The sequence below is a fragment of the Amphiura filiformis genome, chromosome 8, assembly GCF_039555335.1.
Source record: "Amphiura filiformis chromosome 8, Afil_fr2py, whole genome shotgun sequence".
Classification (NCBI taxonomy): Eukaryota; Metazoa; Echinodermata; class Ophiuroidea; order Amphilepidida; family Amphiuridae; genus Amphiura; species Amphiura filiformis.
Window position 1 is genome coordinate 57034330 of NC_092635.1, and position 19084 is coordinate 57053413.

The 19084-nt window shown below is 38.4% G+C and overlaps 1 protein-coding gene and 1 long non-coding RNA gene across 2 annotated transcripts in view; both read left to right on the forward strand.

Moving 5' to 3' along the window:
• Positions 1 to 19084, forward strand: part of LOC140159268 (uncharacterized) — a 486168-nt gene that overhangs the window by 420215 nt on the left and 46869 nt on the right. The window lies entirely within an intron of this gene.
• On the forward strand, positions 6331 to 16304 carry LOC140159264 (testis-expressed protein 264-like). The gene is made up of 3 exons (XM_072182676.1): positions 6331 to 6655; positions 7729 to 7953; positions 10374 to 16304. The coding sequence occupies exons 1-3, from the start codon at positions 6401 to 6403 to the stop codon at positions 10638 to 10640; spliced, it is 747 nt and encodes a 248-aa protein (XP_072038777.1). The 5' UTR covers positions 6331 to 6400; the 3' UTR covers positions 10641 to 16304.

A 19084-nucleotide genomic window follows, 5' to 3' on the forward strand; every position in this document is an offset into this window, starting at 1 on the left:
ATGTGTTGTGTTCATCCTGATGAACGTTTTCAGCTTCACTTGCACTTGGTATTATAAGGATGTTGCTTCAAAACTAAGCATAATTATAAGTGCTTTGTTCCATGCTCTGTCCTGCCATGCTTGGTTTAATTTAAAGCCTTAATGTATGATTTCCGTCAAATTTTAATTTTGTTATTCTTTATTCAAAATGTTGAAATAATATTAGTTATAACTGCCGGGAAGGGTTGCTGTCCATTTTAAGTTGAAATAACAAGGGAAAGTGAAAGAAACCCCACTAGTTATTTTGTCCATTTAACATGCAATTCTCTGGGAGGACATATTATCATAATTTTTTAAATTATGATAATATGTCGAACTTTGCTCTGTTGACCTACAAAGACAACAAATTTGGCCGATTCCATTTAGGTGCAAGTTGGGACATGGGTAAACATTACAAATATGCAAAAAAAATCAGGTTTGAAAAAAATTAACCAATTTCATATTATAAGATTGTACATTAAGGCTTTAAAGAAGACCCCCATCATTAGTATAATGCTGTATTGATGGAATTGCTCACGCACAGTGACCGTATGTACCCGAGTAAACATGGGGAGCTAGCAAAACTGGTTATCGGATCAGATGTGGAAAATCTACTGTGCACAAAATGAGGATTTATAAGGTAGATTATGCAAAATATGCATGATGGGTAAGTGGACTACGGGGAATTGTAAAGTAATACAAACAAGACGCAGTTGAGTTCTCAGTTGTTTTTAATAATGAGAATACCAGGTATTGGGCTATTTCAGTTAAAAGCTGTAGGCGTAGATCCACTATGAAAGACATGCCTTAATCGCCCACACAGTGGGTGTAGATTTGGAACATAAGAAAATGCAGTGATTTATAGTGCACTGCACACGTGTACAACACCTAGATGTTGATCCACAAGCCTCTGCACACTTTCCACACTCTTTGTATGGAAGATATAAGGTCATGTCTTTCATAGGGATTTCAACTGGAATAGCCCCTTTTTACAGAGCAATATAATGATACAACTTTCTCTTTGATTTCTATGTTATATGCTTTACAAGTAAATAAATGTGCTTATAAAGGTTAGCAAGGGGAGTCAAAGTCAAGCCACTTTTTGTCAGTAATGAGTAATGTTATTTTATTGATAATTTGAGCAGTTTCATGCGTAATTGTGGTGTGATCAAGCAAAATCTTTTACGACCTTCCATTAAATGCAAGTTGCACAATTTGATTTCTTATTGTTTACTCCTGTTTCCCTTCAAAATACCAAGTCATTCAAATATTCCAATATTTTCTAAATTTATGTCAAATTGTGAAAAATTTGTATGATTTTTCAAACATAATTTCTGGGGAACATTGAAAATCATTTACCGTATTGTTTGTAATAAACGCTCCCCCTCTAATAAACACCCCCCTCCAATTTTTCTGTGAAAAATTTACAAAAATGCGAACATTTCCATGACATATCGTGTAGGTAAGCTTAAAACTTGCATCAGTCATGTCAGTCACGATCGCTAAATTGAATGGACAAAACCTATTATGACTCAATTCCCATCCATTTCACTGCCTGATTATGGTAGAATTTCACTAATTCCATGCACTTACAGGCAGGGCTGTCAACTCTCACGCATTGGCCGTGAGTCTCACGCATTGGGTCACTTTCTCACGGTCTCACGCCAAGGTAGTATAATCTCACGCCTAAAAGTAAATCTCACGCAAAAAGCTGGAAATTGAGTAAAATCTCACGCATCGCCATGAAAAACTTGTTTTGCTACCCCCCGCTTTTCACTATCTCGGCGGGCGTGGCTCAACTAATCATGGGTCAAAATGAACATTGAAGTCGGCAAATCCTGGTACGCCTCTGTCTCACGCCAAGCAATTCCAAAAAGTTGACAGCCCTGCTTACAGGTGTAATTTTGTTGTATTCCCCACGAAAATATCATTTTCCATGGGCGCCGCCATCATGTATAGTGTGAATCCCTCCTTTTAATAGGAGCACCATCGGGAAATGGAACATGATTTTGAAGCTTTTTTCACTGACAATTCACTTCCAATAAACGCCCCTTTTGGAAAAATGCAACGCCCGGGCGTTTATTACAAACAATACGGTACATAGGATTTTGGAGACAAAAAATGTGATAATTTTGTGAAAATGTAGAATGCTAGAACAAACAAATGAAACATTTTCCTGGAATGTGTACACCATACACGTTCTGTTCCTACTGATTTTAATACTGAAATAATTCTTACCACAATGTTATTTGATTATTTTTGTCGGCATTTCTAGAGTCTGTCAATGTAAGCACGTAGGCTCATTTCGCAACATGCAAGACAAGCCATGCACCTCTTGTAACTGCTGGGATTCGTACCAGGGTCTATTGATCAATGTATTGTGCGTACTAGCTCAACTGAGGATAACTTGTAAGCAACTCGCATGGTACATTGAGCGGAAGCCTTTTCCAGTCCCTTCACACACAGTCCCAGACTAAACCTAGAAAGTTGTGATTAAGTAATCGGGGGTATTAACACTGAAAAGAAGGGCATATGAGTATATGGCAGTGATATGTACAACTTGATATAGGTCTTCCATGGATTCCTATGTTTCAAGGTATGAAAATAAGATGTGCCATTGGAAAGATGTTTGCTTTTGAATATCATGCATTCAGCTGGATCGAATTCTGGCCTAGGTAACAGAGATCTGTACATTATGTGTAAATGTGAGATGACACCGGGTGATATGGCAATTTTTGAATGGTTCGCAGTAATTGTGGCACGATTACACAGGCCTATCAAAGCAATCTTATCAATTCTCATGTAAACACATCAAAAGAAATAAGTCCCCCTCTGAAAATTTCGTCATAACATCGTAAAGTAAAACTTTGTACCAATAAAACTTACTTAGAAATAATTATATGATTGTTTACTAAGTGTTTTGTGAAAATGAAAGATGTCCATGACTTCATGGCTGAATGAACCCAAATTGAAGACAAAAACTGCCCTTTCCAAAAGTCACAAAGTAGGCCTATGCTTGTTAACGGCAAGGCGTATTGAGACAAGGAATGGAACTGGCCATCTTACAACTCACTGTGCTGAACTCTGCACCAAGGGGATTTGCATGGCTGAATGATCAAGAATCGATACACATTACAGTAAATGTTCACTTGGTGAGGATTTTAAACTGCACTCAAACACATTAGTAACAAGCCATGAATCAACTTTTGTGACAAGCATAGGCCTACTTTGTGACTTTTGAAAAGGGCAGTTTTTGCCTTCAATTTAGACTCATTCAGCCCTGAAGTCATGGAAATCTCATTTTCACACAGCACTTAGTAAACAGTCATATATAATTATTTCAAAGTTTTATTACAAAACGAAACCTTACAATGTTATGACGACATGTTCAGAGGGGGACTTATGTGTTTCGGTCAATAACATGAGCTGGTGACAAAATGAAGCATGTTATACCATTATGCAGCTATTTTATTGGTTTTATATTTGGTTGCAATGTAACGAATGTACCAAAATTGTGGAACAATTAAGCACTATCACAGCAATATCACCAAATGTTACATGTTGACAATCACAACTGTAGTAACTTACTGTTGTTTCATACCATTTCCAAATATGCTTTTAGTTCTCAAAATGTCGCATTTTGATGTTTGGATCAAATTGCAACCAGTGCTCTTTGAAATTGAAACGGTCATGGCAAAATAATTTACTTTCTGGCAACTTGGAACTGCTTGTTTGGAATATTTTCTGCGAGTGCAGAGCACAAGCCGTAACAGGTGGGGTGGTGGGCCCCTGGAGTCCAGGGACAAAACCATGGTGGTGGTCCAGGCAGCACCCTGGAAGCTCCTGGGTTTAATGCAGTGATGCTTTTTCATTTGGAAAAATCAGCATGCTGATATGACTTATTTGCATATTCTTAGCTCCTGTATTTGTGTATATTTGACGCACTTTAAGTTAATTTTTTATTACTTCAGTGGTCTGTGCTGTGCATCAAGCGTACACGGGCGTAAACACAAAAGTGATAAACAATCATGCTGATTGGCTGATCAACGGTCTTGACAACAAGGTGATTGACCCGTTGGTTGTCGGCACATAGAAGGGGAGGAGACCTCACCACTTCTACACGATCACCGATCACCAACGCATACCAGGACCACAGAAGTACTAAAAAATTACTTTATTATAAGAGTGATGGTGTTCCCAGAAAATTTTCAGAGCCGCAGAAAAATGGTATGATCTTGGGATATTTTTCCTGTCTTGATTTTTTTTCTGCAACTCTGAATTTTTCAACATTTTGTCCTCATTTTGGCTTGAACAGGTCACAAATATATGCACATTTTGGGGCCATGTTCAGGTGTGTTAAAATGTGAAGTACTGAAAGGATGGGATGTCCTAATTGAATGACATTGTGACATGACTCCAATATGTAAATTGTTTTGTCAGAGTTCATTAAAAGAAATGAATAAAACCATGCATCTATAAATTGACAGCAAGTGTGTGTGTGTGTTTGATTGGAAAATTACAATAGTAGTAGTTGTGTTTTAGAAACATACCATTCCTAGTAACACACGAATGCTGGACGGTTCGCACCCTTTCAATTTCGGACCCGTGCACTTTCGCCCCCTTTCTATTTCGCATCATCAATCAACAACAGCACATTAGGCCTACCCGCGGTTTAAAAAGGGGGCGAAAGTGCACGGGTCCGAAATTGAAAGGGTGCTAACTGTCCTATTTCAGTAACACACAACGTCATTTAACATTGTCACAATGTTGTAACAAATGATGTTGTGTTTTACTAAGGATTATGATTTTTGCAGAATGCCTAATTGCTACATGTTTTTTTTTTATCATGGTCACATGAATTCTCTTAAGGGGGTACACAAGTCACATGGTTGAGGAATGTTCTCTGTATTCCTAAACCATGTGACTTTGGGATGATTTGAAGTAACCTCCACTTGAGATGTAGTATTTATTCCTAGCTATTATGTGAAATGAGACACATGTAGCAGCCGTATCGTTTTGATATGGATGTACACCATTTATTAGTCTGGCCTTGTTTTGAGTTCACAGCAGTGGCGTAGATTTCTTTTTGACATCATTGGGGGGGATGAAGTTGGAAAAAAATCTTGAAGTATAGTCAATCCAGCACCCTTTGGCGACAGAATTAGTTTATGATATAAATGCGCGAGAAGCGCGCGAAAATTTTTGCTATTTTGAAGCTAAACTGATGAAATATGGTGTAAAAATAGATTAAATGCTGCCATGGCCTTGAAAATTTGCACTTTTGGGGCTAAAATGGGCAAATATGAGGTTAATTTGGTCAGAAACCCATTATCAGGCGTCAACATTGGGGGGATGATTGTATGGACCATCCCCCTGGCAAATTATTGGGGGGGGGATAAATCCCCCATCCCCCCGGGATCTACGCCTATGGTTCACAGAACTTATTCAAGTATTATATTTAGAATTTAGCACATGTCACAGTCATTAATTTTGCCTATCCCTGGAGAAAAATGCCCATCCATAAAGTTTAGTGGATGGGTGGCTAGCTAACACCCTGTTCATACATAAGACTACGGACAAAAAGCAATTCAACATTTTTCAAAAATCATGATATAAAAGAATATGAGATTTTATAGCAACTTAGTGGTGCATCAGGTTTTAGAAAAGACAACAAATGGGGGGGGTGGTGCTGATTGATTTTAAATTCTTAAATTTGACCACATAAGGGCTCAAGGGTTATGATTTGCCACTCCCCCACCCCAGCCCAGCCCCCAGCAAAAAACCAAAAAAAAAAAAAAAAAAACACCTTAGGATTTCAATGTTTTTAGGCAAATTGTCAGATTCACTTTGTTCCCAATGCCACCTGGATGTGATGCTGCAGTACTACATTGCAAGTAGTTCCCCATCTAATCAATTTGTAAGACCTGTTCACATTCCAACTTGGTCTGTGACATCCAACCAGAGAAGATGAGAATAGAAAAAAAGTTTCTGCAATTTACCGCCATGTTTTACACAAATCCATTTTAACTTTTCCTTTTAATTATATTTTATCATTTTAACTTTTACTTTTAATTATTATCATTTTGACTTTCACTTTGAATTTATATATTATCATCATCTCTTCATCTCTCTCTCTTTCTTTTTTTAATTCGAAGATTAATTTTATACACATTTATTTATCTTTTTTTTTTCAAAAAATTAAAAAACAAGTTCATGTTTATCTGATGGCGCTGTTACGGCACAGCTGCTGAAAAAAAAATCGATGAATCGATTATGATATGATGTCATGATTAAATTGATTAACACAACAACAAGGCCAAGTCAATATCCAGGCAGTGCACAGAATTAATACGAACAACGTTTGCTACATTATTCAGCTAAAATGTCTGAATATCTAATACTAGCCATTATTGGCATGTTAATTCTGATACTTGTCACTGTATTTGTATATTTTATGTACTCTGGTTTGTTTAATGGCATCGAAATTCGTACTGGAAAACCTCCGATACGAGAACTGCATGTTGCATACAAATATGCTGTCGGCCCATACAAAAACTGTGGTCCACTTTTCACTGAAGTGACGAAAGCCGCACCCGATTTGAGGTGTTTTGGTGTATATTATGACGATCCTGCAAAGGTGAGGAACAATTATCTGTATCTGTATCTGTGTGAATACTGCACAACGCTCCAAGTGGAACAATCCGAACAGGAACTGGTGTGCGCATGAAAAGATGCTTGCTGCTCTGTGTTAGTCTTGCTTGAGGTGTGCTTGCACAGCTGCTTTGAAGCTGGTTGAGTCTTGAATATCATGATATGAGTTAATAAATTACCATAAATTCGTCAGATTAAGCTTTAAAACAAGATTGCGCAGTGATCGTCATTGTACGCTTACCTACAAATATTTCATTCATTGTTGTGAATTGTGCAAAGTCGACATTAGCCTATTTTATGACGGATGATTGACCTCACAGATCAGGCTGGAATGCAGGGCACAGCTGTCATTGACAATTGCATTTGCAGGCCACATGTGCTTGAATAGTCTTTGTCCTTTGTTTACTTTTGTTTAATACCAAAGTAAATTTGTCTGACTTTGCTTGTTTGATATTAAAGCCTTATCAAAAGGAATTAGAATTTGATAGTAAAACACAAAATAATTTTGTTTTCCAATTTTGTTCTAGAGTAGGACATTCATGACATGACAACATATTCAGCGTTGTCCATAGCCAGTATCACAGAGCAAAATGCTACTCAATTTTGATCGCTTTGCTACACAATTTTGGAAACAAATATCAAGTTAATTTTTTATTTCTTCCGTGGTCCTGGCCTGGTACGCGCTGGTGAATTGCGATCGCGTAGAAATGACAAGGGCGCCTATTATGCACCGTGCCGAAGACCAATGGGTCGACCGTGGTCGCAATTTTTGACTTTATTGATGTATTGCTTTGTTGACATCTTGTCAACGTTGGATCCTGATTTTTGATGATTGTTGACAATGAAAATTGTACCGTACTTGACAACAGCTGCCCCCTAGATTTTTATGTACCCCCGGTAGTTTACATCAGCTTTTTTAATTGAAAATTTATTTCTAATAAATGCCCCCTTACAAAAGTAAGGTGTCATCTTTTTATGCTATGGTTCAATAGTTATAAATTATTTTACAAATTTTACTCTAACTTAGTTGTATTATTTATTTTGTTTAAAATGTTCTAGGTAGCACCAGAGAAGTTGCGCTATATTGTAGGAGCCGTTCTCAGTGAAGGTGATGATAAAGAGGCAAGCAAGGAACTCGAAGAAAAACTAGTCCAAGATGAATTTAAGATTGCCAAATTCCCAGAAGTAGATCATATGGTTATGGCCACATTCCCACATATTAATTCACTCTCTATAATGATAGCTGTTCAACGTGTTTATCCTGCTTTTGGAGATTATGTTGTGGTAAGTCTGAAAAAATTTGCAGGAAATTTCATGTCTGACCCAAGTGAACATACCGGTATTATTGAGGTGGTACTACACCCCCTGATAAATTTTGTGACTAATTTTGCATTTTTCTCAAAAAGTAATTACACACTGGTAACAAAAGTTATGTATACATTGTAGGGCATGGAATCCAATTACTTCACTGAAATTTCAGTGATTCAAGACAAGTGGTTCATTATATACATGTATGTATATGTTTTTTAAAATGAGGTACATTCTAGCGGTAGGGCCTACCGCTTTTCTTATCATACCGCTTGTCTTGAGTCACTGAAATTCCAGTGTAATAAATGGATTCCTTGCCCCTATAATATACATAACTTTTGATACCAGTGTGTTATTATTTTTTGAGGAAAATGCAAAAATAGTCACAAACAGGATCTTAGGCAGGATTTGAACAAGGTTTGGGTGTGTAAATTAAAAAAACTGGGTGTGTAAATTTAAGATTTGTGTACAAAGTATAAGCAATGTGGGCAAAAACTGGGTGTGTATTTACAAATTTGGGTGTGTAAAACACTCCCTAATTTATCATGGGGTGTAGTACCACCTTAATGTTATCTTGAGTGATTTCTCTATCGTTGTTACTTCACCATATAGTGTTATCAGATAAAAAATAAAGTATTTGCAGAATTCTGCATTTTTGTTAAAATCAGGTTCGCATAAATTGTCTTCAATTAGAGAGCAGGGATCAGACAAAATTTTGAATGTAAATCATATATATATTTCAGGGACTGCCTTTTGAGGAGAGTGAGAGCAATCGCTCTCTACTGGTCTCCTAAAATCTGATATACATGTAGGAGAGTGATTTTTAGCTTTCCTTAGTTGGCCATTCTCTATGCTCTCCTGCAAATTCCAAAAGACAGTACCTGATATTTCTAAATTTGAAGTTGAAAGATAACCACATTTAACTGCATACATCAGAATATTTTCCCCAGAACCAACTGGTTCCTTCCTGAGTGGATACATGTAATGAAACCAACTAAAGGCAGTGAAAAAACCTGACATCACATCCCTTTTTGGCTGCTTTATTTATTCTGAGTAAGAAAATAAATACAGGGGACAATGTGCCAAATATGGACTGGTTCTTCGCCTGCCTTTAGACACATTCATGGGTAAATGGTGGGTGAGATTGCTGAGGTCAATGTTAATTTCTAGAAGATTACTACATTGTAGAGTTGCCAGTTGCTTTCAGTGATATCAGCAAAATTTCTGTAAGATAGTTTGTATCCATGCGAGCTGTTGATTTTGGGCTGCGGGTCTCTCCTAATGTGAATCGCTTCATGGATTCCTAGGGTCATCCCTGCTGTCCTTTTCTTTTGGTGACTCTGTCCTAGTCAATATTGTGACTGGACTCTTAACCCTAACGGCCTAAGGGCGTTTTTTCGCGACGGGAAGGGAAAGAAGGAAGGAATAAAGAGAGAAAATAAAGAAAGAAGTTGTTTGCTCTGGGTGGGATTCAAACCCAGGACCCCTCGCATGCCAAGCACTGGGTCGGCGACACTTAGCCATGGGTGTTGGGCTTTGCTGGCCAGCGAAACTGTGCCTACATACATATCACTTAAAGCGATTGCATCATCACACCACATGGGATGCACGCACAAACAGCGCATATATATCAAGTAGTATTTGTAGTACCTGGTACCGTTAGGGTTAATGAGCGGATACAGGGGAATTGACACTTGGAGTAACTGACTTACACTCCTTAAGTCTGAACTTGAATTTCCTTCTTGTTTCACTATTGTAAACAAAGCTATAGTCTGTGCATGTAATTTGTAATGTGGTATAACTTTTGTTTGATCTTTTAAGTGTGGTCCTTAGGTGCTACCAGATTCTTATGCAGCATGGGGCAGGGGTTTAAAGGTGGTCAAAACTCCATACTGCTGAAATGAAACATGCGGCAAAGTTTCTCACTGGTTCCTTGAGATCAGGGTTGTCACCAGGACCAAAAAAGTACTGGTTAAGATATTGAAGGCGAAGCGTAGCGAGCGAAGCTCTTGCGCCTCGCACTATCTTTTTAGTGAACCACCCCACTAAAAAAAAAAATTTCTTGCTCTTTTTATGATGAAATATCATTATCCACTTCCGGAAATGTAAAAAAAAAAAAAAATAAAATAAAATAATTTTTTTTAAAAATCTTTTAACGGCCCCGGACAGTGCCGATGGCCGACCGGCGCCGTCCGGCGTAGTGACAACCCTGCTTGAGATACAATGGATGACAAATTGATCTTAGCTTTGCATTTGACCTGGGCATCTTACACACCATTACCCACTGAGGAAGGAACCAGTTGGTTTTGAAATTATCTGGGGAAAATAAAACTTCTTGTTTGTTACCTGCACATATATCAACTTACACAACTGTTTATTTCTCAATATGTTTGCAGCAAAATGGTCTGTGTGCTCATCCAGTCATGGAGCTGTATGATGATGGAATCATTCACTTCCTAGCACCACTAGCCAAACAAAATGAATTTTATGTTCCCGAAACCGGCGGCATCTCACCGGAAGAGGAAGCTCCCAATAGCGACATGTCTAGTAAAACAGGGGAAAGTAGTAGCGGGGAAGATCAGGAAGGAGGAGGCCAGGAAGGGACAACGGGCAGTGATAGCGGTAGCTCATTTGAGGAGCTAAATGTAAACGAGGATGCCTGATGTTAGTGTGTAATTTGTTCTTTGTGGTATTATCAGGCTTTTATGTAATTATACTTGTACTCTGAAATTTATTGGTGTTTGTAATTTGCTGGAAATGAATAACACTTGTTAAAATTATACCTACCTACCTGTAATACAATAATTTGTTCCTCCCATGTTTGTGTGGAGCTGTTTATATGATAAGTATGGAGGATTTAGGGCAAGAAGACACTGTCTGCAATAGCTGCCAGGTATCATTTGTAAGAATGAGAATAAAAGTAAATATCAACTGCTTAGTGCCATAAGTGGGTAAGTGCAATAGCTGCCATGTGAACATTTGGCAATGTACAGACAATATATTATACTGTCATCAACATATGGCAGCTACACTTGGCAGCTATAATTGTACCAACCCACTTCTGGCACTTGAGCAATTGATATATATTGTTTTGAGACCCAGCCGTGGATATCGCCTGATATAACACAGGAGCGACACACCAAGTTGTTCCATGCAAAATAATGCTTTCTCCAGACGATTGGATCTCAACACACTACATACTTTTATTCTCATACTTAAACAGATCACCTGTCAAATCTTGTTGCATGTAATTTACCTTCAGACTTTATGGCTATAGTTATCAAATTTACAGTCACTCTCATGCACGAGTCCTTCACACGCTTCCGAGAAATATCGCACTACGCTGATGCGTTAGATCACTGCATGCATCCCATTTTGTGCGCAAAGCAAACGATACATGCAACCGTCAAGTCGAAGAACCAATGAAATTACAGGAAAAACTACTGTATAAGAATGTACAATATGAAATACAGAAATGATCAAATGTCTATCAGGCAGCTATTGCAGTCTAGATACATGATCTACATGTAATGGTCAGTTTTGTACTGATTTTTTAATGTCAATTCCTGGTTCTCACTTCATGTTGGCTGTGTTCAGATTGCCAGGTTTTGACTTGGAATATGAGAGCTGTACATCAAGCTAGGGATGTTATTGGGACGGGAGTGTTTTTAAATTAACATCGTTGAGTCTATAAACTTACAGGTGAGCTACAAACGACACTACTGACAAGCATTAGCTGTGCTTGTAGGACGGTGATTGCATGCTCTCATCTCAATATCAAAGCCTGGATCTATAGGGAAAAACTGTTGACAATCTTTAGTATGTATGTCATCTTTGGCAGATAATGTATGGATGTCAATTATATTGTTCAGGATTAATCCTGATGACCATTTGCATTATTGGCATTGCAAGTCAACTTCTTATAGAAAAATTATTTAATTTGTGTACATCGTGGAACATTCAACTACGCTTGTTACTTTGCGACTAATCATGATAATACACAAGCATACAACGCTACTCTATGCGTCCATATTAGCGAGGTTATCTGCGTATAACAGTTTACTACGCACAGCCATGCAAAGATTACGTTCCACGATGTACACAAATTAAAAGAAATTTCTATAGTACTTAGTAACCAATGAAATGCAAACATGTACTAATATCAAAGTAACAGCTTTGTTACTCGTGTTTTTGCACATCACACAAAGATTTGGCACCTTCAGATGTGACTTGAAGAGCAATTAATAAGCTTGTATCATTTAAATGTATCATATCCATTCCATGATACGTGCTACATGTAAGTAAAGGGATGTATTATTATGGTGTATTCTGTATATTGTTATTATGAATCAAATGAATACCTCATCATTATTGTGTTGTTTAATTACTGTACCTGTGATATGAAATGAAAACCAACTCCAAACTTACATAAAGTTAGTCTCTCCATTTTTGTTACGGATGATAATAGCGTTAACATGTTGTAACATTTAAGCTGCATACTTTGAAATTGTACTGATTGCTGCCTAGCTAGTATATAGACTACTGCTCAGTGCCAGTGGGTAAGTGCAATAGCTGCCCTGTGAACATTTATTAATTTACACTTAGCATATTGTTCTCATCTACACATGGCAGCTATTGCACCACTCCTGGCACTGAGCAGTCGATATCTAGCCTAGGGGTGCTCAGGAAAACCAAACTACAGTTTCACTTGACCAAAGGATTTGTTGTGCGATGGATTAGTTGTTTAAGTTATTCTCAGATTTGTTTTTTTTTAAATTGTGTTTTCTATTTTTACACTACAAGATTCCTATTGGGGCCACTATTGTGGTACTGTGCAGTACCACTGATGGTGGGTCCTGTGCAGTAGCAGCATCAAGGTACTGTGTAGGTACTCTGTGTGTACCAGTCAGTTACCTATCCAGACAGCCCAAATAGGAATCTTGTAGTGCAGTTTTCCTGTTATAAGTGTGAAGTGAAATGATGTGAAGAAAGTGAAACAGGAATTCAAGCTTTCACTTGAGTCTGTTGTATGTATGTGCCGTATTTGATCTAATTAGCACATTGGGAAACATTTCAATGCAGGCTTAATACTCTATATGCGGATGTCAGCTGTAGTCGATAATGTGCACATTTATACAAAATTGTTGAAAAATTCCACAATAGTTGTAAAGTTTCATACCATATTTGGAATGAGTATGGAAAATGCATGAAAATGAGTGCCAACATGCCTAGTATTGGATCAGGAGTTTACAAGATAGAGATTCCAAGCCCAAGCATCCCAGATCTAACAGTGTAATCCTTGCAGACTATAAACACAAAAATGTTAGCTGGACAGCGTTCAATCTCATGGCTTGCTATCCTACACACCTGTGGAATCGGTGGTTCAAAATTGGGGTGGAGAAAACATATTTTCTCTTCCATGTTTTTCTTTCCTTCCCATTCTCCAAAAAGCAGAAATAGCATTAAGGTTCAAACCATACACATGTATTATTGCATGGGTCTAGTGAACCATGACATACTGGTAACTGCAGTAGGGAAGGGAAAGTACATCTTTCCACACACATTCATTGGCTAAATGTGTGATAGAAGATGTACCAAGTTCTTGTGTGTGTAGTTTTAATATGAGTTTTTTTATTAAAATTTAACCAGTAATATTATTGTACCATTGTAATACAAGTACAAAGTTAGTGATGGACAATGGACACGTAATTTAAGTTCTGTAGTTATGGTAGTAGTATAATTTATATTTTACATTTGTAACTTATTTGAAGTGAAGGTGGAGTGAAAATGGTCAGACTGGGGTGGAGTTGTAAAACTTTAAGTAATAAAAAGATGTTCCACAATTTTATACACCAAATTGTAGTATAGTAGCATTTTAAATTTGGGACCCTGTGGTTGTAGAAAAGGATGTTAATTCATGGATACAGGAAAGGGTGAAAATAAGATATTTTCTACCAGGACTCATTTTGGGACAAAAATGAGTCCTGGTTCAACTGAACTTAGTCAGGACCAAGACTCACTTTAGTTTAAACAGGACTCACTTTTGTTTCAGTAAGGGCTCATATTGAAATTCCCTTACACAGGAAGGTGTGTGCCATCTTGCAGCTTTCCTGTGCTAGCCTTCTTTTGTTAAAATCCTGGGCAGGGTGTATCACTGATGCATATAATCCATCCGTTTTATGACCAAGCTTTCCTGAGACGCGCGCTTAGCGAGGGGAATCCTGCCTTTCTGTGTGAAAATGTGGTAGGATATTTCAATATGAGCCCTAATAGTCCAAATTTAAGCAATGGCACAGTTCAATAGTCTACTTTCAACAATAATAGCTCCAATTCTGACCTCAAATTGCAGAGAAACCCCATTTCATCACCATTTCCAACTTGTTGGGTATCTTAAAATGTATAAACTGTAGTGTGACAGGCTATGATTCAGCACAAAAAGTGTGGCCTAGTGTTGTGATTTTTAATCTCAGCGGGCTTAAGTAGGCAACTCATGGGCCTGAAACTAGCCCAGTACATTGTAGCCTGCTTATGTTCAGCCTTGGTTACAGAGCTATATTTTGAAAGTCTACAAATGTATTAAGGAATACTGCTGCTCAAGTTAGTTGAGGATGTGTATTTGTTTGAATATACGTGTGGCTTTTGCCACTTCTGCAATCATATAGATATGTCAAGCTAGTTACTCAAAATAATGTATGAATGGGATTAGATGAAATTCCAACAACTCACAAACATGACAATCTTTGTGCACATAGGGTGATCTGTGGCTGACACAATCTGATCTACTCAGGCTAAAGGAGGCAATTTTGACCATTGGGTTACCGTACTCGTACTGACTCAAGTATAGTCCTACATTCCTTTCTACAGTCCTATAGTCCTTTGCATTTAAACTTACCCTAAGCCTAAGTCAGTACGGTATTATCATAAGTACATGCAACAAACTTTTTCAATACCAACTTCCTATTGTGTGTATTATTGCTGTTTTTTGTTCCTTTATTTGTTTGTCTGTATCTCGATCAGTTTAGCAATTGCCTCCTTTGGTCTGCTGGGATTAGACCACGAAATGTGTGATATTTTAATGGTAACCTGCAATGGTGCATGTTTTTCATGGAGAGATACATTTTTGTACATGTCGACTGCTCAGTGCCAGAAGTGGGTAAGTGCAATAGCTGCCCTGTGACCATTTGGCACACAGTATATTGTACTCATCTACACATGGCAGCTATTGCACATACCCATTTCTGGCACTGAGCAGTTGATGTATGAAACAGTATACACATTTGTACAGCATAAATGCAAGAAGTGCCAACTGCCGAAGTGAAAGGTTTTGTGTAAGATATTGCCAATCAATGCAATCTGATGGACTGTAATATAATGGGTGTAAATTCTGATGGAAGTAGTAGATTCTGGTATATCCTTTGCATTTAAACTTACCCAAAGCCTTAGCCCTCACCCTAATCCTACCCCTGTTCACAAAACCCATACCTTTTATTACCATATCCCTATAAATGCAAAGGATATTCCAATATTATGCCATAATATTGGAGTAAGAGCTAAGCTAAGGTGTGTATACAGTGGAAACTCATTATAACGAAGTTGTCAGGGACAGAGAAATTAGTTCTTTATATCCAAATTTCATTATATCAGGGTTGTAAAAACATAAATAACAAAAGAATTTTGTATCTTGGTTCTGGAAAAATACTTCTTTTAGTTTTATAACAGGGTTTTTCTTGTATCCGATTTCGTTATAATGAGGTTTTACTGTAATACGCGATATACTAGTGCCCTTTTTCCTTGTCAGTATCTGAAAAAATCTACTTGCTGTGACCTTTGTAAACTGATGTCATGACCTACCCCATCTCAGATCAGTTGAGAGTGACCTTTGTAAACTGATGTCATGACCTACCCCATCTCAGATCAGTTGAGGGCCACAGGAAATACAGTCTTTCAAGCTTTTGGTTGTATAAGGGCCTATAAAATTGGGACTTGAAAAGCTTAGGATGTTGGAGGAAAATACATCATTGAAGAAGACTGAACTGTAATTTATTTAACTGTGCAACCAGTGCAGGGCTCAAAATAAAGGAGGGCCCAAGGGCCCTCGAAAATCAGCGAGGGCCCACAAAAAACACATCTGGCAGGCCCAAATGGCCCGCAAAATTTGTGGCAATTTGCTCACTTTGGGGTTCATAGGTTAAAACCAATGGCCCAAATTCGAGCCCACAAAAATTTGTGAGGGCCCTCAAACATTTAAGATCAAGAGCCCAAATGGCCCTCGGCAATTCTGGCTTATTTCAAGGCCTGAACCAGTGTTATACCATATAAAGGAGAGCAAAACTAGAGTCAACAGACGCTGAATACAAGCCGCAATTTGACCCCTATAACTTGACCCCTGGGTTACGAATGGGGTCAACTGCTCTTGCATTGTGCTTAGGATGTCATAAGAAATATTCCTGGTGAATTTCAGCTTAATCTGAACTTATACATGGATTTTGATTTTTTGAAAATTTTTGATTGACCTTTTGACCCCCTTAATGACCTTTGACCTCAATGAAAAAAAACCCTTATGTACACCGACAAAATGCATTGTTCCAATTTTAATTAAAAAATTCTACTATGTTTAGTTGTTGAGATAAAAATTCTTGAAGTTATTTAGCTAAAACAGGAAGTGACCCCTTAATGACCTTTGACCCCCAAAATAAAAATACCATGCATACATCAAGTAACACTGATTCATGTATGATGGTTATATTACTCTGGTCTGTTTACATTTTGAGATAAAAATCTTTTGAACATTTTGGTTTTTGACCGGAAGTAACCCCTTAATGACATTTGACCCCAAAACTGTAGGCATCCTAAAGACCCTGGCTAGTAGAGATGCATGTGTGCTAATGGCGACTCTCTGCTATGTAATTTGTAAAGACAGTGATTTTTGAATATTTTTTAGACTTTGACCGGAAATGACCCCTTAATGACCTTTGACCCCTTATTTGAGCACACCCTATAGACACCGACTAAAGTCAAGTCACATGATATAACCATGTTCTCATCGCATAAAATTTGTGGAAGGAGTAGCATTTTTTGTGAAATCACATTTTTGACCATTATAGCTAGGTCAAAGGTCACAGCAAGGTCAAAGTCAAATGGAAGGTTTGGCCTAGTCCAGTGGTCATTTGGCTCAAGTATGGTTGAAATCTGTCGAAGCATAAGAGAGCTAGGGCGAAACGTGGCAAGTCACGCAAAATGTCATGAGGTTGCCAGAGGAAAGAAGAAAGAAAGAAGAACTAGAGCAACTGTGCCCTTTGCAAGGGCACGAGGTAAGATTAGGCGTATGACTGTGATGACATCATCACGCAGCAATACTGTGCAACGTTAAATTTGACCCGACCTTTGTCTTCGGTTGACCTTTTCGGTTTCATATTCTGAGCAACGTTAAATTTGACCTCGGATGACCTTTTCGGTTTTACACTCCCCAAGTGTTAGGGATCATTTGCCGCAAGTTGCAGCCTGATCGGAGCAACTTTAAATTTGACCTGACCTTTGAACTTGGATGACCTTTCCAGTTTCATAATTCTCAAGTGTCAGGGATTATTTTCCCCGAATTGCAGCCCAATCAGAGCAACTTTAAATTTTACCTGACCTTTGACCTCGGATGACCTTTGCGGTTTAATACTTCCCAAATGTCAGGGATCATTTCCCCCGACTTACAGCCCAATTGGACCAACTTCAAATTTGACCTGACCTTTGACCTCACATGACCTTTGCGGTTTCATACTCCCCAAGTGTCAGGGATCATTTTCCCCGACTTACAGCCCAATCAGAGCAACTTTTAATTTGACCTGACCTTTGACCTCGAATGACCTTTGCGGTTTAATACTTCCCAGGGATCATTTCCCCGACTTACAGCCCGATTGGAGCAACTTCAAATTTGCCCTGACCTTTGACCTCACATGACCGTTGTGGTTTTATACTCCCCAAGTGTCAGGGATCATTTCCCCCGACTTACAGCCCAATTGGAGCAACTTTAAATTTGACCTGACCTTTGACCTCACATGACCTTTGTGGTTTTATACTCCCCAAGTGTCAGGGATCATTTTCCCCGACTTACAGCCTAATTGGAGCGACTTCAAATTTGACCTGACCTTTGACCTCACTTGACCTTTGTGGTTTTATACTCCCCAAGTGTCAGGGATCATTTTCCCCGAGTAACAGCCCAATCGGAGCAACTTGTAATTTGACCTGACCTTTGACCTCACATGACCTTTGTGGTTTTATACTCCCAAAGTGTCAGGGATCATTTTCCCCGACTTACAGCCTAATTGGAGCAACTTCAAAATTGACCTGACCTTTGACCTCACTTGACCTTTGTGGTTTTATACTCCCAAAGTGTCAGGGATCATTTTCCCCAACTTACAGCCTAATTGGAACAACTTCAAATTTGACCTGACCTTTGACCTCACTTGACCTTTGTGGTTTTATACTCCCCAAGTGTCAGGGATCATTTTCCCCGAGTTACAGCCCAATCGGAGCAACTTGTAATTTGACCTGACCTTTGACCTCACATGACCTTTGTGGTTTTATACTCCCAAAGTGTCAGGGATCATTTTCCCCGACTTACAGCCTAATTGGAGCAACTTCAAATTTGACCTGACCTTTGACCTCACTTGACCTTTGTGGTTTTATACTCCCAAAGTGTCAGGGATCATTTTCCCCGACTTACAGCCTAATTGGAGCAACTTCAAAATTGACCTGACCTTTGACCTCACTTGACCTTTGTGGTTTTATACTCCCAAAGTGTCAGGGATCATTTTCCCCAACTTACAGCCTAATTGGAGTAACTTCAAATTTGACCTGACCTTTGACCTCACTTGACCTTTGTGGTTTTATACTCCCAAAGTGTCAGGGATCATTTTCCCCGACTTACAGCCTAATTGGAGCAACTTCAAATTTGACCTGACCTTTGACCTCACTTGACCTTTGTGGTTTTATACTCCCAAAGTGTCAGGGATCATTTTCCCCGACTTACAGCCTAATTGGAGCAACTTCAAAATTGACCTGACCTTTGACCTCACTTGACCTTTGTGGTTTTATACTCCCAAAGTGTCAGGGATCA

Coding starts and splice junctions, on each gene's coding strand:
- LOC140159264 (XM_072182676.1), top strand. CDS start 6,401: ATGTCTGAATATCTAATACTAGCCATTATTGGCATGTTAATTCTGATA. Junction 6,656..7,728: donor ATTATGACGATCCTGCAAAG/GTGAGGAACAAT, acceptor AAAATGTTCTAG/GTAGCACCAGAGAAGTTGCG. Junction 7,954..10,373: donor CTTTTGGAGATTATGTTGTG/GTAAGTCTGAAA, acceptor ATATGTTTGCAG/CAAAATGGTCTGTGTGCTCA.